General features: G+C 42.3%; 2 protein-coding genes across 3 annotated transcripts in view; both read left to right on the plus strand.

Moving 5' to 3' along the window:
• The window catches only part of HCF244 (NAD(P)-binding Rossmann-fold superfamily protein), a 468,107-nt gene that overhangs the window by 363,261 nt on the left and 84,483 nt on the right, over positions 1-20,363 (plus strand). The gene's annotated exons all lie outside the window — the stretch shown is intronic.
• On the plus strand, positions 19,168-20,345 carry LOC149204928 (uncharacterized). The gene is made up of 2 exons (XM_089395924.1): positions 19,168-19,739; positions 19,844-20,345. The coding sequence occupies exons 1-2, from the start codon at positions 19,168-19,170 to the stop codon at positions 20,283-20,285; spliced, it is 1,014 nt and encodes a 337-aa protein (XP_089252050.1). The 3' UTR covers positions 20,286-20,345.

The raw sequence follows: 20,363 nt of genomic DNA on the forward strand, positions 1-20,363 counted from the left end.
TGCTCTAGCCACGAAATTTGGTGGAGAGGTTTGGGCAGATTCTAAACATCTTGAGAAATATTAAAATAATTAATATTTTTAATGGAGTCCCTAAGTCTAAACTTAGGGAAATTAAAATATTAATGTGGATTAATATAAAACTATGTTAGAATGGTCCAAAAGACATGGATCAAGCCAGAACTAATCTTAGCCGTTGATTAAGGACTTAATCTCGGTTGTTGATATGTCAACAAGAAAAGTATAAGAGAAGGCTTGAAGGTCACTTGGAGAATACACCAGAGTGATCAGTCATTCTATTCTCTAGAGTGGGGTTTGCTAAGAGAGATAGAATAAGTGATCGGCAGTTGTAGCTGAGGGGAATTGAGTACAGAGAGATAGAGAGGTAAAGATAGTGCAGGGAGAGTAGTGCAATAGCCGGGGAGAGTGACGCAGAGATAGCCAGGGCTCATGCAGGGCCACACAAAGGCAGTCGTGAGCTGCGCAGAGCCTCAGAGAGGCCAACGTTGCTGACGCAGAGGGCCAAAGGGCCAGAGGGCCAGAGGGCCAAAGGGCTGACGCAGAGGGCCAAAGGGCTGACGCAGGGCCAGCGCTGGGTAGAGAGGGGTTGATGCAGTCTAGAGAGAGGTTGACACTGGGGTTTCTGGGGCAGATTGGTGCTGAGGATATGCCGGAAGGATTATCCGTGGTTTCAGCAAGGAGATTTGTTAGAAACAGAGAGGTATTACTGCCAAGGAAATTCTTTATTGGGTAGGCCATTTTCGACACCCAGATTGTACTATGATATTGCTTAATAAGAAAACCCTCAGATAGCTGCACCGGTTTTCCCACATTGGGTTTTTCTGGGGACATTGGTCCAAAAATAATGGTGTCATATGGTGTGATTGTTTCTGTTTCCTTTAATTGTTGATCTAGAATATGTTGAGCATGCACTAGTGTTTATTTTCAGTATTTACATCGTAAATAACTTGTTAAGTAAAATAACAAGTAGGTAGGAATAAATCAGATAAAGTGCATGGAGGGTTTCTAACTAAGTAAACTTAGAAACTTCAACAATGCGCTCCTCAGAACCCTATAGACCAAACCCATAAATATTTTGGGCTAGTTCCGCCTACCCGAAAATGCCCAAGTTTAGTGTGAAATCCCCAACTGTTGGCCCTACATCTAACCTAGAAACACTACTGCAATTCTGCTCCAAATCCTCCCTCAAATGGCTAGCAAATACTCATCAAAATACTTTCGAAAATATGTGAGAAGTTCCTGCCCCACTGTTGCTCCAAATTCTACTCCAACTCCTGCCCTGAATAATTCCCAGAAAAACCTCTACACAAGCCCTGTATATGATAAATTTGTCCCCCTCAAAAGCAGTGATCTCCAACCTTGAAAATCACCCAAGAAAGCCATCTTTCTCTAAGGAGGATTTCTACAATTTCTCTGGGTGAAACTCCTACGGGGACTTGCTCTCCAAGCTCCACGGAATTCTACCTTTGCATCCCCCAGAAAACTCGCATTGACTGAAGAAAGTGATGAAATGGCTCACAAATGTTGGAGATTCGATCCTCCAATCAACTTCAAAATTCTCTCCTAGGGTGACACTCTTGGTTTACCAAAAGAGAGTCACCATTTCCACTTGGAAATCCCTTGTGGTAAACAACATTGGTTGACTTGGCTAAACAACTCAAACAAACTCTATGTTTTGAAATTACAATGTCAAACGATGCAAAATGAGGCCTTCCTCTTTTATTTATAATCGCTGCTCACCTCCACCTTGTGGGCTCCACTAATTTGACCTCCCCTTTGTCTTCCTTATCTTGTGTTTCGATTTTATCCAAGGGGTTCGATGTAGAAATTTTGGGTGGAGATTTGCAAATTCTCATGAAGTTTTAATCAAAATCACAAGACACAAACCTACTCTAATGATCTGCGGAATTCAATTCACAATTGAGAACATCAATCACAAACATGCAATGACAAATAACACACATGCACACAATATTTTTTCTAGGGAAAGAAATCTGCTAAAAACCCCAATGTCTGCTTGCATTAATCTGATGAATAGAGATGTATTACAATTGCTTTTCTCAATTGAGCACAACCTGCAAGTGAATAACCTATCTCTCTACTCACTGAGAAGACCTAACCCAGACTTAGTGAACTTTTGCCTCTTCTTGAGCCCCTATTTCCTTGCGCAATTCTTGAGAAATTAGGCCCTTATTATTTACGAATTCCTCCAAAATGGATTGTGCAATTCCCAAGGTTGATCATCGGACCGAATGCAACACCTGTACACTCATGACTAGTCTATAATTGATGTTACACTCCCTTGGAATCTCGACCACAGCTAGGGAACTCAAATTCTCTGCATGCACTAGCTATTTTGGGTTGATTGATTAGTTAACTAGATGATCACTGAGTTTGACTAAAGTCCCACTACATAACTGACCTCCACTAGTTCCTCCAACATTTAGAACTCATTTAATTGAAAAAAACTTGAAATAACTGACCTTGGTTGCTACAAATTAGCAATCACACATGCTTAACTGAACTCTAACTCCTCTAACTCGAATTTACTTAGCTAATTGGGTGAAAAGAGCCATGTCACACAAGTTAACTACATCCAAGTTGTCTGTTGATGTGGAAATTCAAATTTTCTCAATTTAATCAAGGCAAAATCAAATTGAAAATTTATTGTTTCAACACTCCCTCTTAGCAAGAAATGGATTATCAACAACCCCTATCTTGCATGTGTGGATCTCGAACTTCCTTCTTCACAAAACCTTTTTCAAAATGTCAGCATCTTGTTTCGCTATCAGAATGGAGTGTAACAACATTATTCGCCTCTGCACAGTCCCATAAATAGTGATACCAGATATCTATATGCTTGGATCGATCGTGAAATACAGGATTCTCAGAGAGCTTAATGAAACTCTGATTATCACAGTTAATTACTGTTGGATCCATCACCTGACGAAACAGTCCCACAATTATCTTTCTCATCCAGATCGCCTCACATACTGCTTGATTTGCAACCATGTATTATGCTTCTATTGAGCTTAGTGCCACATATCTTTGCATCTTGTTGTACCAAGAAACAACTGTGGACTTGACACCGAAAATTCCACCTGATGTACTCTTTCGGTTTGATGGAATCCCCCATCCAATCTGCATCTGTGAAGCCACACAACTTCACTCCCTCTGTCTGTCGATACCATAGTTCAAATTGGGTAGTGCCTCTGAGGTAAGTAAAACATGCTTAGATGCCTTCCAATATAATTTGGTTGGCCTAACCATAGCTTGGTTCAATTGGTTGACTGCATAGCACATATTTGGTTGTGTGTTCACAAGGTACATCAGTGAACCCACTAGCTGCCAATAAATGGTAGCATCCACTTCTTCACCTGAAGTGGCATTTGTTGAGAAATCTATTAGTGTGTAATATCCCTAAGGAAATTTATAGTAAATAACAGACATGCAATAGACATAAAATTCACACAAACAAAAACATGCAATCAGAACACTAGTTGACACCAAAAACTGCGTTGCTGAGCCATTTTATTATAATATGAAGAGGGTACAATTAGGTGCTGGAAAGAGTGCACCTAGGCTTTCTCAAGGCAAGCTAGCTAAAGCCCAAATGAATAATAAGAAGTCCCCCTCAAATATGTTGTTGCTCTATCTCTTGGTTCTGCACAAAATTGCCCAAAAATACGCTGCTGGATGTGAAGATCTATTGCTAGGGCCTCCTCCGGTGCTTCGAAAATTCCGAGAAATTAACCTTTCTCTCTCCCCCAATAACCCACAAAAACCCATGAAGGAATTGGCGAAATGTTGAGCTCTGAAATTTCGGCCCAAATTTCCACTAGTTGTTGCTTGTATTGGGACCCCTATTTGACCTGTCAAATCTGCCCAAAAAATTCTGCCAAATTATTTTTGAGGTGCTTGTCAAAAACCCAGAAAGGGTTTGTCCTCGTTCTGACGCTCCAAAATTGATCCCAAATGCTCGGCCCCTCCTCCACAAGTAGAAGTTGTAACCTGCAACAGATTTTGTGTTTGCTGCTCCTCCAAAGTGATGGAAAATTCACCAAAATAGTTGCAAACTCTAAGCAAGGGCTCTCCTGGACTCCTCAAATTTCAAGCCCAAAATCCCTTCATTCCTCAACTCCCAAGTGTGCCTCCTCCAAGCACTGCGTAGTCCCTGCATTGCTGCTAGTGTCTCCTCCCCACAAACTCGCACTCCCACTGTTGGAATAATCAGAACTGGATGGAACTCCCTCCTTGGGCTGACACTCGAAGTGCCCCGAAGCAAAGGTTGAGATCTCTACTCGGAGACACTCGTGTACTAAACAACACTTGCAAACTTGGCTTCAACTCAAGCATGCTATGTCAAAGACGAGATTTTTGAATACATGAATGAATGGCAAAAATGAGTGCCTCTTGCTCTATTTATTAAAGAGCCTCCACGATTCCCATGTGGGACCAACTCGACTTCCCCCACCAACTTCGCTCTAATGAGAGTGTACTCCACAAGTGGGTCATAATTCTCCATGGGGTGGCCCCCAAGCTCCACTAGAGCCGCAATATTTCCCTTTCTTCCTAATGTTTGGGCTCCCACATAATCCCAAAATTCATGTGGGACCTCTAAACCCACATCTCCTAAGTGCAAACATGAAATTAGACAAAATTGGGCAAGATTGATATTTCCCTTAGCAATATTGCTAAGCGCAAATATCACATGCGGCAATGATTAGAGTGATTTCTCTTTTATTGATAACCGCTTGTGATGTCTTTTTACTTTTCTTACTTATTTAGCTTCTTTACTTATTATTATGTTTGTGTATCATCAAACAACTACCAAAACAAGAAGAACAAGAACACATAATATAGGCTCCACGCCAGGGCCAAAAGCTCTCCACTTGAGAGGAAAACCTGCAAATCTCTTCTCTTCTTATAGATTTTTCAATTGACGAATTCCAAGACCTTTAGACTGTTACCCACCATTTTGTGGGTAATATCCCTAGGAGAAAAAATTTCTCCAAGATGGTCCTCAGTCTGCCTTTTCTTTGCCACCTAAGCCAGCCATGTGGCCCCGCCGCCCCTCGCCCATCTGCCAAGATCGTATGTTTGAAGGTGGGCCTCCCGAATCTAAAGGTATACCTTGTCATTTTGAAATTGAGTGTTGTAGTTTGCTTATCATGGACACTTATGGGCATGGATTAATGGGGGGATTCGGCAGAAAAAATGGGCTAGGCCTGTGCTTCTGTCCCCTAGACCCCTTTTAGGAATTAACCTTGGCTTCTAGTCCCGTGGGATCACTTTTATTGACCATTTGGTCCCAGGGATGGTATTTCATGGGGAACCATGATTTTGGTTGCGTGGTACTGCTCCCTTATCTGCTTATATTACCCTCTTTCCATCCATTATTGCCCCATTCATCATATTTCCCACCTAGGTCTGCACCCCTCCATTGGGTCCACATAGGGTTAGCTTCCCCCTTCCCCTTGCCCACACCTTGGATCATGGCCTGAAATGAAGCCCGGAGGTTGATGCAGCTGAAAAGAAAGTTAAAAGCATATATGGCCATATTTAACAGGAAAAGTACCACAAAATGCAAAAGATGGTCAGGACAAAAACATTTAACACGTGGGCAAAAGCCAATACATGAGTTCTACGCCATCATCATGGCCATCACCTTGGTTTGTACAGGTTCTATGAGCCTTCTTTATTATATAGGAACCCATGATTGTCCCAACCCTTGGTGGGTGATGAATTGCCCCACCTTAAAGGGGGGAATTCACTGCTATATCTTATACGTCATGCTCTAACCCCTTGAGCTATTGCAATTTCTAAGTTTACTTATTTAGAAACCCTCCATGCACTTTATCTGATTTATTCCTACCTACTTGTTATTTTCCTTAACAAATTATTTACAATGTAAATACTGAAAATAAACACGAGTGCATGCTCAACATGTTACAGATCAACAACTAAAAAGAAACCGAAACAAACACACCATATGAAACCATTATTTTTGGACTAATGTCCCCGGAAAAACCCAATGTGGGAAAACTGGTGCAGCTATCTGAGAGTTTTCTTATTAAGCAATATCAGAGTACAATATGGGTGTTGAAACTGGCCTACCCAATAGAGAATTTCCTTAGCAGTAATACCTCTCGGTTTTTGACAAATCTACTGGCTGAAACCCCGGATAATCCTTCCGGCAGCTACTCAACACTAATCTGCCCTAGAAACCCCAGCGTCTACCCAATTTGGACTGCGTTAGCCTCTCCTAGCCCAGCGTTGGCCCTGCATCAGCCCAAGGAGGCCCTGCGTTAGCTCTCTGAGCCTCTGTGTCAGCTACGCTAGCCCCTCTGGTGCTTTGCGCAACACTTAGCTGCCTCTGCGTGGCCCTGCGTGAGCACTGGCTGCTCCTGCGTCTCTCTCTCTGGCTGCTCTGCTGCTATCCCGACACTATCTCTACCTCTATGTCTCTCTGTACTCAATGCCCCTCAACTGCTATCTGATCACTGATTCTATCTCTCTTAGCAAAGCCCGCTCTAGAGAATAGAATGACTGATCACTCTGGTGTCCTCTCCAAGTGACCCTCAAGCCTCCTCTTATACTTTTCCTGTTGACATATCAACGACCGTGATTAAGTCCCCAATCAATGGCTAAAATTAGATTTGGCTTGCTCCATGTCTTTTGGACCACTATAACATAGATTCATATTAATACACCTTAATATTTTATTTCCCCTAAGTTTAGACTTAGGGACTCCATTAAAAATATTAATTATTTTAATATCTCCTTATCTGTTTAGAATCTGCCCAAACCCTTTCTGGGTATTGGAGATCTCATGTGCCCCAACCTCTCCACCAAATTTCGTGGCTAGAGAAAATCCGATGCTACCCCAAATCAACATGAGCCCCAAGCAGTTTAGCAAAGAAAATCATAAAAAGGAAAAAGGCATATAAATAAGGGTGAACAAACCAAACTGGGGCACCTCATGTACCACGATTGCTCCCTCCTACACATTATAAACCCAAGTGTGGAATCAGAAATCCTACTGCAGTAAACTGATTTGCATTACCTACTTGTGTTCTTCATTTTAATAAGTTATTTTTAGAATTCTTCATAAAATATTAATGCAAACACACTACAACCTACACCAATATTCAAATCAAGTACTGAAAAAAAATAAATGAGACAACCACACAAAGGACACACTTATTTTTGGACTAAACATCCCCAGAAAAACCCAATGCAGGAAAACCAATGCAACAGATATGAGGGTTTTATTATTAAGCAAATCTCTTAATACAACTAGCGTGCCAAATCCGGCTCACCCAACAGAGAATAGACATGGCAGAAGTGCCTCTATCCCGAGACAGATATTTTGGCGGATCCAACAACTAGATGAACAAACCCCACATATGGCTGCGTTGTTCCCAGTGATGTGCAACGATGGTTGTTCCTAGCTCTGCATTGGAACTGTGTCACCTCTTCTAGGTTCTGCGCCGCCCTCCTAGTGAGCCTTCCCGACTCAAAAACCGATCTACTAAATCGATGCCCAATCTGCCTCATAGAAACCCCAGCGCTGCCTTTGTGTGACTGCGTTAGCCCTCCAGCCTCTACGTCACCCTCCTAGATCTGTGTTGTCTCTCCCTGGTGTTGCGCTGCCTCTATGTTATGTATTCTCGGCGTTGGACGAAAGTCCCGCTTCCGAACTACCCCTCTGCACTAGAAGATTACTCCAAAATTCTCAGCAAACCACGCCCCAGAATTTCGATCTAGCTCAAGTGCTGCTCTTCCTGTGTGTGTTCTCCAACTAACCCCAAGCTTTCCTTTATACTTTTCCTGTTGAGAAATTAACGGTTGTGATCGAATCTCTAATCAATGGCTAAGATTAAATTAGACTTGATCCTCGCCACTTAGAAGCTTCTCACCCATCTTTACATTAATTCACTTTAATTATTTTAATTTCCTAAGTTTTAACTTGGCACAATTAAAAGTAAAATTAATTATTTGAATAACATGCACTCCGGGTGGAATTTCTCCAAATGATTTCTAGGTCTTGGAGATCTCATGTGTTCTAACCCCTCCACAAAATTTCGGAGCTAGAGCACATTTGATGCTATCCAAAAATCAACACTCCCTCTTAGCGAGGAATGTGCTCTAGCAATACTTCCCAGCAGAAGTATCACACTGATCCACGACATCAGTCCTCTACGTTGCTGATGCTTGGCCTGCTACCCTTCATCCACTACATTGCTGCAATCTGTACTGCTGCCCATGACACTGCCACTGTCACTGCTGCATCTGTACTGCAGCTCCCTCTCAATATGTTGCATCATGTTTCCCATAGCACTACCACTGCTAACTGTTGCACTGCAACTCAGTTGTTGAGAAGTAAGCAACTGAAAAGCCACCCAAAAGCTGACATGCTGGTCAGTCTAGATACCCCTTGACGCTGAAGCTACCTCTGCTACTAATCTGTGCTGACCCTCTGATGCTACTGCGTTGTTGTTGTATCTGCTCTGTGCCTTTCGCACTGCTGCAACACTCCACTGCGCTGCTTCAGACTTTGGCACTCTAGCTCTGCCATTGTTGCTCCATCATCCCTCGCATCAACTGACTCCATCATTCTGCTACTGTCATTAAGGGCTCTCGTAGCCATATGTGATCAAAGAGTTTGGGCACCTCAAGGATCTTGCCCTCTATGTAGTCCTCTCGACTACAGCTCAATATTGCCCCACCTCTTCTCTAGAGGTGCATGAGCACTCGTGGCACAATCATCATTGTCCTCTTTGTCAACTTGCGCTGGAGGAGCCTTTGAGTCAGACTTCTCTTCATTACCCTTCTTCTTCTGAGGGCACTGCGTGGCGAAATGACCAATTTCTCCACATCTGAAGCATCTGATTTTGGATATGTTGTTCTTCTTTCGTTTCTGCTGCCCTTGCTGTCTTGCTGAAGCGAGAGTCGCATCCTCCTCTTCCTCCTTGATTCTGACCCCTTTGCTGCTGCTTCCCACCTTGGTCCATTGTCTGATCTCTTCCTGTCGAAAAGCTGCCCACATCTCCTCCCAACTGGGAAGAGAAGCCTTGCCCAAGATGCTTTGGACAAAGGTTTCCCAGTCTTTAGTGATTGAATTCAAGGAAGTCCTCACCATAAATTAAACATCTCGTGTAACCCCTACGGAAGTTAGTTGGTCACGGATCCTTTGCAACCTAAGAAGGAAGGGATTGATTTCTTCTCCTTTCTGCATATGAAACTCTCTTAGCTGACTCCCAAGCAACATCTTCTGCTGAACAAAAGTTCCCTCGTACAATGTGGTCAAGGCCTCCCACATTTCCCTTTCTGTGTCTTTCTTAACAATATGTGGGATCAAATGATCCTTGATCACGTCCAAGATCATGCATTTTGCTTTTGCCTGAACCTCCTCGTACTTCTTGAGAAGATCAACATCAATCAAAACAACAATCATCCTCAAGGCATAATCCTTGATGTGATTTTTATCCAAAACTGTCAAGATATTGGCCTCCCAGATGACAAAGTTGGATGCTCCATCCAATCTGTCCTGATCCCTCAGTCCATTAATGATCATCTCTGCTCAAATGAATGTCGAACTGGTTCTTTTCTCCCTCATTTGTTGTTGTCCCAGCAAAACTGAGATCTGGATTTCTTTGGCGATAGAAATCCGCTAAGGAACACGCTCCCTCTGAATTTTGATTTCTTTCACGGAATTCTTTTTGCCAACCACTGTCAAACTACCCCTCTGATCTCTCTTTGTTGCTGCTCAACACTGGATCTAGATTTCTTAGCAAGAAATCTTTTGAGGAACTGATTCCCTCTACTTTGCTTCTGCCCCACTAGGTAATGTTTTGCACCAACAGAATCAGTAACCCACCAGCAACTCCAGATAAAATTTGCGCTGCACCCCCTGCCACAGCAACTAGAAAACCAAGACTCAATAGTCTTTGCGTTGGCCCAGTAACCACCATGTTGCCCTTTGTAGCAACAACGTCATCCAATCAAGCTGACAGAGGCTCTGTGTGAGCCTCTCTTGGTGACTGCGTCACCTCTCCTCTGCTCTCTTGGCCTGAAACTACGCTGTCTTTCGGGAAAACTGTCTTCACGCACAAATTTTTCCTCTGTCCTTTTGCTGATCACTTAAGTCATTCTGGATCTGCAATCTCTCTGATACCATGTGAAAATTTCTGAATCTAACAAATCAGAAATCCTACTACTTTAAACTAATTTGCATTACCTACTTGTGTTCTTCATTTTAATAAGTTATTTTCAGAATTCTTTAGAAAATATTAATGCAAACACACTACAACCTACACCAATATACAGATCAAATATTGGAAAAAATAAATGAGACAACCACACAAAGGACACTTATTTTTGGACTAAACATCCCCGGAAAAACCCAATGCGGGAAAACCGATGCAGCAAATATGAGGGTTTTATTATTAAGAAGATTTATGAATACAACTAGGCTGCCAAATCCGGATCACCCAACAGAGAATAAATCCGACAGAAGTACTTCTATCTGGAGACAGATATTTTGGCGGATCTAGCAACTGGATGAACAAACCCCACAGGTGACTGCGATGTTCCCAATGTTGTGCAGCAATGGCTTCTCCCGGCTCTGCGTTGGAACTGCGTCACCCTCCCAGTGAACCTTCCTGGCTTAGAAATCGATCTATTGAATTGATGCCCAATTTGCCTCACAAAAACCCAAGCGTTGCCTCTGCGTGATTGCGTTAGCCCTCCAGCCTTTGTGTCACCCTCCTGGAGCTGCGCTGTCTCTACTTGGTGTTGCGTTGCTTCTCTGTTATGTATTATCGGCCTTGGACGAAAGTCCCGTTGTCGAATTGCCCCTCTCTGCACTAGAATCTTATTCCAAAATTCTCAACAAACCACACCCCATAATTTTGATCTAGCTCAAGTGCTACACTCCCTATGTGTGTTCTCCAAGTGACCCCAAGCCTTCCTTTATATTTTTCCTGTTGAGAAATTAATTGTCGTGATCTAATCTCTAATCAACATCTAAGATTAAATTAGACTTGATCCTCGTCACTTAGAAGCTTCTCACCCATATTTACATTACTTCACTTTAATTATTTTAATTTCCGAAGTTTATACTTAGGTGCCATTAAAAATAATTAATTATTTGAATAACATGTACTCCGGGTGGAATTTCTCCAAACGATTGCTGGGTCTTGGAGATATCATGTGTTCTAGCCCCTCCACAAAATTTCGAAGCTAGAGCACATCCGATGCTACCCAAAAATCAACACTTCCCTCTTATTAGCTACCCTTGTACCCCATCTTCTGACCTAGGGCTGCCCCTTCTCATCCCCTACTTCATTCACCTATCTATCACATGCCACCACCTTTTGAAGGATGTACCTTGAACATATTATCCCCTTTAGAAGTAGAAACCACCTAATAGGGCACTTGGTTAACCCCATTCGGAGTTTAGGAGACATTGGCACACCCCGAAGCCCATTATGGAAGGGCAGGCCATTATGAAGTCCCCACCTGTGGTCCATGATTAGGTAAGCTCATTTACTTGATTTCTCTAATGACTTGTTGTACTGGAAGGCTAGGGGACGCATTGGATCTTATGCAGGATTGTAGATGGTTTCCATTTGGGTTTGGTCTCCCTATACGGGGTCCTAATCCTCTAGAGGGCTACATTGGCACATATAGAGTGAGCGTTGAGATCCATGGACCTCCACAACAATAGATTGCGCTTCATGGATCCCCACAACCATTCAAAGATTGCTCATGGTTCACTTATTGGACGAGGAGGATGCACTTGATCCATCATGCCCAGCTGACCCCAGATCTACAACATACACTTAGCAGATGATCCAAGACTGTACAATGATGTGGCATCACCTACATTATCATCCTAGCCCTTGCGGACAACCGACATGCATCTTCGATTTGTTTGGAGACCCATGAGGACACTTGTGTGCTCCCACATGTCATTTGGAGCACCACAAGTTATTACAAGGAGCCAACCCCTTGTCCACTACTTTTGAGGGTCCTATGCTTCATTGTGGCACCCATGGACCGCATTAGGCATCTTAGAGGGCCCTATGACATGCATAGATTATTATTTGACCTCTTGAGAGGCTTACTTTTTCAATTATGAGCTAGTTTGGTGGGCTTGTCACCAAAATGATGTATTATTAGCACATTATTTTATTTTTGGGGCTTATGTAGGCCAAGGAGGCTAAATCGAACCCTTAAGATGTGTATAAATACAAGTGAGGTGAGATCATTTATCATCGTCACTTTGGATTGGATCTCTCTCTTCTTTAGAGAATTTTGCACTTTTTTCTGGAGGATGAATTGGAGCATTTATGGATGAATTTTGATGTATGGTTATTGGTCTATCTTCTCTTGGAGATTCTCTATTGTCATTTGTGAATGGTTGGATATACTCTACTGCATGTAAGTACGAAATTTTGATGTTATTCTTGTTACTTTTGTCATATATGTTGGATTGGGATTTTCATTGTTTTAGGGCTAATTGCCGCATGCAAATCATTGCTTAATATTGTGGGATTGTATCTATTATAACGTTCTCTCCATGTATGGGCCATGTAGTGTGAGCGAAATCTCCTAGGGGTAAAATCTGACCTCGATAAGCCATTCCTCTTGTGCATTTGAAGTATAAACGCTGTGAGATTGCTTTCACTTGACCTATGTGAAAATTCCTCAACAGGAACCCCTACTACAGCAACTAATCATATTACTCGTATTTGTTAAATTCCTTTAAACAAATTACTTGCAGTTTCATAAGGAAAATATCGTAATATATACACTGCAGCCTTCAGTTAATTAATTATTATGCAAAAACAAGAGATTGAGCAAGAAAGAAAATACAGCACCATAGACACCCTTATTTTTGGACAAATGTCCCCAGAAAAACCCAATGCGGGAAAACCAGTGCAGCAGATTTGAGGGTTTACTATTATTAAGCAGTAGCAAATTCTGAATACAACTCTGAATACCTCTCAGGTTATTCAGTTACAGAGAGAAATATTGGCAGAACGATTTGTGAGATTACCTCACACAATCACAAAAAATCTCAGTTGATCCGGATACTGAATGAAGTGGCTCTGGCAGGCCCTACGCTGCTTTGTGCAATCCTCACGCAGTCTTTGCGTCAACCTCTCTAGGCTCTGCGTCACCCAGTCTGTTGATCGATTTGCTGCTCGGAGTCTCTACTCTCAGCCTCCCGGTCTCACACCCCGACTCCCGACTTCTGAAACGGACTCGCCTCAGCAAAATCTCAGACTCTCTTTCACCCTCTGCATTGCCTTTGCGTGGCCATGCATTGGCCTCTGCGTCTGGGCTACTGGATCACTCTCTGCCTCTCTCTGCTGATGATTCTCCGGGTGAGATAATCTCTCTCTCTCCGGATGCTGTCCTTGCCCCTCAACTGCAAGAAATCTCATCGATCAAAATTTCCTCCTGAGAACTTCTCACTTCAGAAATTCGATCTCTTGATATCTCAATGTGTTTTCCAAATGACCCTCAAGCTCCCTTAAATAATCTTCTCGTTGACATTCAATGGCCCAGATTAAAATCTAATCAATGGCTAAGATCATTTAGCTTGATCCTCGTCTTCTTCTAGAAGTTACACCCACAATTAGATTAATAACGATTAATATTTTTAATTTCCTAAGTTTAGACTTAGGGTCTCATTAAAAATATTAATTATTTTAATAAAATTGTCTGTGGGTGGATTTCCCAAAACGCTTTCTGGGTTCTTTGGAATACATGTGCCCAAGCCTCCCTGCGAAATTTGAGGCCTAGAGCACATCTGATGCTACCCCAAATCAACACTCCCTCTTAGCGAGGAATGTGCTCTAGCAATATACCACTGCTGCATACTGCTCTGACTCTGAAGCATCATCCTCTACGCTAGTGATGTTTGACATGTTATCCACCAATTACTGCGTTGCTACTGCAACTCTACTACTTCTGACACTGCCATTGTCAATAGTGCATCCGTGCTACAGCTCCCTCTCAAGTGTTGCATCTGTACTACTGCTAGTACTGCCACTGCCAACTACCACTGCATTGCAAACTGGTGCTTATAGCAATGGAACATCCAAAATTACTGAACTAACTGTGTTCAATATGATACCACGTGAATGTTGGACACTGACTGTTGCTAGTCTCTGCACTGACCCTTTGAATCTACTGCGTTGTTGCTGACCTCTGCTTTGTGCCATCTGCATTGCTGCCAACTCTGCTTTGCATTGTTCAGTCTCTGGCGCTCCTAGCCACTGCAACTGTCTCCCCGACACTCCTCGACACCATCCGACACTAGTCCATCCTGCTACTTTTGATCTGGGCTCCCGTAGCAAGGTATTGATCCGAGAGGTGGACTCCTCAAGGATCTTGCCCATCTGTAGCTCTTTCAAACTACAACTCCAAATCAGTCCATCTCCCTCTTGGAGGTATCTCGGCTGTCATGGCGAACTCCTCCTCGATCTTCGCGGATGCAGCCTTCGGATCATGTTTCTCGTCCTTGTCCTTCTTCTTGAGAGGACACTGTGTAGCGTGGTGACCCATCTCACCACACCTGAAACACTTGATCTTTGAGACGTCTTTCTTACGTCTCCGCTGCTCATGCTTTCCCTTCGATGCAAGGGCTGCATTATCCTCCTCCTCCTTCGGCTTCGACCAACCGTTGCTTCTTCCATCAAGTTTGACCTTGACCAAGTCTCTCCTCAACTGTCCTTGTTTTAGAGCTGCCCACATCTCATCCCAATTCAACAATGTTACTCTACCTAGGATACTTTGGACAAAGACTTGCCTCTCATCTGAGACAAAATTGAGGGCTAGTCTAACCAACTCTGAATCTTGAGGTGTATGCCCCACATCAAAGAATTCATCACGGGTCTCCTGAAGCTTCGTGAAGAATGGATCCACACACTCCCCTTTCTGCATCTGAGCAGATCTCAGCTTCTGTTCAAGGTACATCTTCCACTGCTCGGAAGATACCTGATATAATGTAGACAAAGCATCCCACATCTCCTTAGTAGTCCTTTTGCTAGCGATGTGACAGACCACACGATCCTTCACTCCGTCGAGGATCATTCTTTTTGCCTTTGCCATCTCAGCCTTGTATTTCTTCAATGGATCTGCATCTGCAGGGACAACCACCAAGCTATCGACGCATGTCTTGAGGGCATGCTCATCTAGAAGGAATGATATTCTAGCCTTCCAGCTGATGTAGTTGGATGCTCCGACCAACCTGTCCTGATCCCTCAAGCCACTGGTTGCCATTTCTTCCAAAAAATAGAAAGTTGAATGGCCTCCTCTCTCCTTTGTGTTGCTGCAAGGCTAGCCTACGCACTCCCTGCTGGAGCTAGTAAAATTGTTGCCCCTTGTTGTTGCTCAGCTCTAGAGAAATCGAATTCCTTGGCTAGGAATTCTCTAAGGAAGAAATTCCCTCAGTTGTGCTTCTCCTCTTCCTTTTGACGATCTTTTGCCCAACGAAATTGCCTGTAGAAAAATCTACATCCCACTAGCTTCTCCTCACGCCGAGGCTTTAGCGCTGCTCCCTCTGCCTTGACAAAAATTTGAAATGGGAGTCCTCTCTGTCGACTAACTCAAAGAGAGTCTACCTCGAGATTTCAACCCTCGGGCTAGAACTATGCAAACCCTTTGGGGTTTCGAACTACTACCTCCTGCAGCGTTTTCGAACTCCCTCCTCTGCTCAGCGCTGGATCTACTGGCTCTGCTCTTCTTGCTTCACTTGCAACTCTGATACCATGTGAAAATTCCTCAATGAGAACCCCTACTGCAGCAACTGATCATATTACTCCTATTTGTTAAATTCCTTTAAACAAATTACTTGCAGTTTCCTACGGAAAATATTGTAATACATACACTATAGCCTTCACTTAATTAATTATTATGCGGAAACAAGAGACTGAGCAAGAAAGAATATACAACACCATAAACACCGTTATTTTTGAACAAATCTCCCCTGAAAAACCCAATGCAGGAAAACTGGTGTAGCAGATCTGAGGATTTATTATTATTAAGCAGTAGCAAATTCTGAATACATCTCTGAATACCTGTCAAGTTATTCAGTTACAAAGAGAAATACTAGCAGAAAGATTTGTGATATTACCTCACATAATAACTGAAAAATTCAAGCTGATCCCGATACTGAATGAAGTTCCTCTAGTAGGCCCTACGCTGCTCTGCGTAGTCCTCATGCAGTCTTTGCATCAACCTGTCTAGGCTCTATGTCACCCAGTCTGCTGATCGATTTGCTGCCTAGAGTCTCTATTCTCAACCTCCCGGTCTCACACCCCAGCTCTCGGCTTCTAAAACTGACTCTCCTTAGCAAAATATTGGACTCTCTTTCACCCTCTGTGTTGCCTCTGCGTGGCCCTTCATGGCCCTGCATCAGCCTTTGCGTCTGGGATACTAGATCACTCTCTGCCTCTCTCTGTTGATGATTCTTCGGCTGAGAAAATCACTCTCTCTCCAGATCAGTGTAACAGGAATCGGGAAAAAATCGGAATAATCGCGATTTTGAGTCGGATCGGCGGTAGAACGATCCGTTTCGAATCTGGGCGTGTCAACTCGCGTTGACCGAGTTTAACTCGTGGTCAACGCGAGTTCGACGCGCGATTTATGCGATTTCGTCCGATTTCATCCGATTTTTACGAGTCCCGCCAAATTCTAGGGTTGTCGCCTGTTCCCGCGTTTGCATTCCCGCATCGGTGAATTGTTTAACAGTTTAACGGTGCCGGCATAAAATTGCATTGTTTATATTATATAACATCTGTCATTGCAGCATTCGAACCGAAGCATATCCCTGTCGACAGTCGATTCTCGAACGACGAAGCCTGTCTAAGACTCTAAGCGCATTCGAAGTTTGGATTCTGGAACGACGAAGCCGCGGCCCGCATTGGAAGCACAGTCCCTGTCGCGTGAAATTGAAACGCAGGTCAGCGTCACAGGTTTTCTCTTCGACAGTTCGACTGTACATTGCTTCAGCCTTCACCGATAGCTTGCGTCCACTGTACATTTGATATACGTTACGGTTATATCACTTCATTTTTCAGATTTGATATACGTTATATAAATATTATTATGACTTCATTTTTCAGATTGCCAGATTCCATATCGCATTTGATATACGTTATATGACTGTTAGTAATTTGTCATGGTCAGGATAGAGATGTCTTTTTAATAATCACAACAGTTTGTTCAAATTATTTCCACACAGCGGTTGGTAGTCTATTTGTCATGGGAATGGACTAGATTTTTCTTTTTTGGCTAAGATTTTTGTTTTTTATTTTTTTATATATTAACAAGGTCTAGATTGTGCAAAAACTTATGAAACTTGATGCGGTATTAATTACCCCATTAGCTGCTTCAGGCCTTCAGACACAGGCTATCCCATTGACCATTAGAAAAACTGAATTGTAATTATTAACAGGATAGTTCAATAGCAGCTTCTCACTATTACCTACAGGACTTAAGTCTTAGACCGTCCTCAACAGAAAAATGCCCATTGGATTGAGCTACTGAGTCACTGAAGTGGAAGGACAAGTTACAAGTTGTTACAACTTACATTTTTCAGAATATTTACAGTGATAAACTTTACGTTTAATATGTAAGTAGTCTATAAACTTAACTTTTAGTTAGAATATGTAAGGGACTGGTTTAGAAACTTTAGTATATTTCAGAACATTTGTATTAAAGTTTATAATAACAGTCGACTCTTAAGAGATCCCCCTAGGCCAGTATCAAGATCCCCCTAGGCCAGTATTATTTTTTTCAGATACGAATTAGTAAATTACTTTAAAATTTTTAAACTTTAAACTTTTAAAGCTGGCTGGAGAAGGGGTACCAATAACCTTGCACTTGCAGAGATGATGGTTTTAGGGACCCTATTAAAACTTGAAGTTGATATGCATAAAATGATTCAAGCAGCCTCAGTTATTCAGTGATTCATTGTTGGTTATTAAACGAGAAAATGAAATTCACAATGTTGGTCTGGACTCTGCACTGTATTCATAATTTCATAACACTGTAACAGTAAGTTAGTAACTGTGCCTCAAGGACTGAGCCCTCCAACAAATCTGAGCCACAATTCTGTTCCTAGGTGACTGTTCCAAGTAGCACCTGCCACCAAGTCTGAGCTTGAAGCAGCTACAGATATGAGTGTTTTGTCCATCTGTCTTGACTCTTCATTTACTTTTTTAAATTTCTAGCATATTTTAAATTTTTGGATGATTTTTAAATTTGATTTTTTCTTGTCTTTCACAGGACTCATCTTAACAGAAGCCACAAATTAAACACAAGTTCAAAGCAACAACAATGCCGAGAGAGAAGGACTTTGCTTGGGCTTATTGTGACAGGATTCCCGGAGACCCCAGGCTCCTTTGTAAATTTTGCAAAACAAAATGCAGTGGAGGCATTTATAGATTCAAGTTCCACCTTGCAAAAATACCTGGCCATGATATAGGTATTTGCACCAAGGTTGACGAGAATGTCCAACACCAAGCAGCCTTGGCCCTTGAAATGTTAGAGCAGCATAATGCCAAGAAAGCAAAGCAAACTGCTGAAATAGGAAATGTTGGAGTTGATACTTTTTCTGTCACTAGCCCCATGTCACCTCAATCTGTTGAATCCTCAATGCCGTTCCCAAGTTTTCCACACATGCCTCAAAGCCATGCCAGTCCTTCAACTCCTTCCTTGAACACTGGAGGTGGAAACATAAACGCCTTTTTTGCTCCCCGCACAAAACCCGGTTCCCAACCTACCTTGGATGGCACTGGTTGGAAAAAAAATATCCATATTCAGGCAAGGAAGGCCATTGCTAACTTTTGGTTCTATTCTGACATACCTTTCCACTGTGCCAGAAGTCCTTATTGGCAAGCTATGATTGATGCAATTGCTAATGCAGGTCCAGGGTTCAAAGCCCCTACATCAGAGAGCCTTAGGACAGATATGTTGTTAGAGAGTGTTGAAGATGTCATGCTTCTGCTCGCTGAGTTTCGTTCATCATGGGTAGAAACAGGGTGCACCATCATGAGTGATGGATGGACAGATCAGAGGAATAGAACTTTAATAAATTTCCTTGTATCTTGTCCCGCAAGCACAATGTTTCTCAAGTCAGTGGATGCTTCAGATAAGGTTAAGAGTGCCCAACTTATCTGTGAAATGATGGAGGAAGTTGTTCAAGAAGTGGGAGAAGAAAATGTTGTACAAATTGTCACCGATAATGCAGCGAATTATATGGCTGCTGGTAGACTTTTTGAGATGAGGCACCCCACTATTTTTTGGACCTCTTGTGCTGCCCATTGCATAGATTTAATGCTTGAGGACATTGGTAAGCTTCATTGGATACATGAGGTTGTGGAGAAGGCAAAATCCATAACCAAATACCTATACAACCACACTATTGTCCTAAACACTATGAGAATATACACTGAAGGTAAAGAAATTGTTCGACCTGCAGTGACTAGATTTGCAACAAATTTCATATCTTTGCAATCTGTGGTTGAGCAAAAGATAAATCTGAAGAGGATGTTCTTGGGACCTGAGTGGATGGGATCTAAACATTCCAAGACCCCTGAAGGCATCGAAATTGTTGCACTTGTGTTTAATGATGGCTTCTGGAAAGATGCTGAAGAGATTATTGCTGTGACGGAGTCCCTTGTTAGAGTTCTCAGGTACTTTTAGTCTTTTAACTTTTTCATTTTTTAAATTTCATTTCAAGCTTCTTTTTATTTACAATGTTTCATATTTCTTTAAATTTGAATGCTTGAACTTTCAGGATGGTTGATGGTGACAAACCCGCTATGGGTTACATTTATGAGGCGATGGATCTCGCAAAGGAGGCCATCAAAAGAAGATATGGGGATGATGAGACAAAGTATATGCCCCTTTGGGACATTATAGATGCACGTTGGGATAGGCAATTGCATTCCCCCTTACATGCTGCTGGGTACTTCTTAAACCCACAATATTTTTATGATAAGAGCAAATTTAATGAGGATGGGGAGGTTGGCAGAGGACTTATGACATGCTTGGAAAGGTGCTTCCCTGATCCAGAACAACAAAATCGTGTCTTTTCCCAACTACAAGATTACAGGACACCATCTAAATTGTTTGCCTATACCAGTGCTATAAGACAAAGGTCAAAGATGTTGCCAGGTACCCAGCTTGAAGGCTTCATCAATTCATTAAATTTGTTTAAACTTTATTTTGTATGTTAAATGTTTTATTAAATTTTATTTTCTTTTTAAGTTTTTACTATTTACTAATTTGGTACTTCTAGTCTTCTACTCACAAAC

The sequence above is a fragment of the Pinus tabuliformis genome, chromosome 1_2 (genome assembly GCF_031772625.1).
Source record: "Pinus tabuliformis cultivar Carrire ecotype Pingquan chromosome 1_2, CPIR1, whole genome shotgun sequence".
In the NCBI taxonomy this organism is placed as follows: domain Eukaryota; kingdom Viridiplantae; phylum Streptophyta; class Pinopsida; order Pinales; family Pinaceae; genus Pinus; species Pinus tabuliformis.

What these genes read in the sequence shown, in the direction of transcription:
- LOC149204928 (XM_089395924.1), top strand. Translation starts at nt 19,168, where the DNA reads ATGTTTCTCAAGTCAGTGGATGCTTCAGATAAGGTTAAGAGTGCCCAA. An exon ending in TCCCTTGTTAGAGTTCTCAG is followed by an intron (nt 19,740 to 19,843) that starts GTACTTTTAGTC and finishes TTGAACTTTCAG; the next exon opens with GATGGTTGATGGTGACAAAC.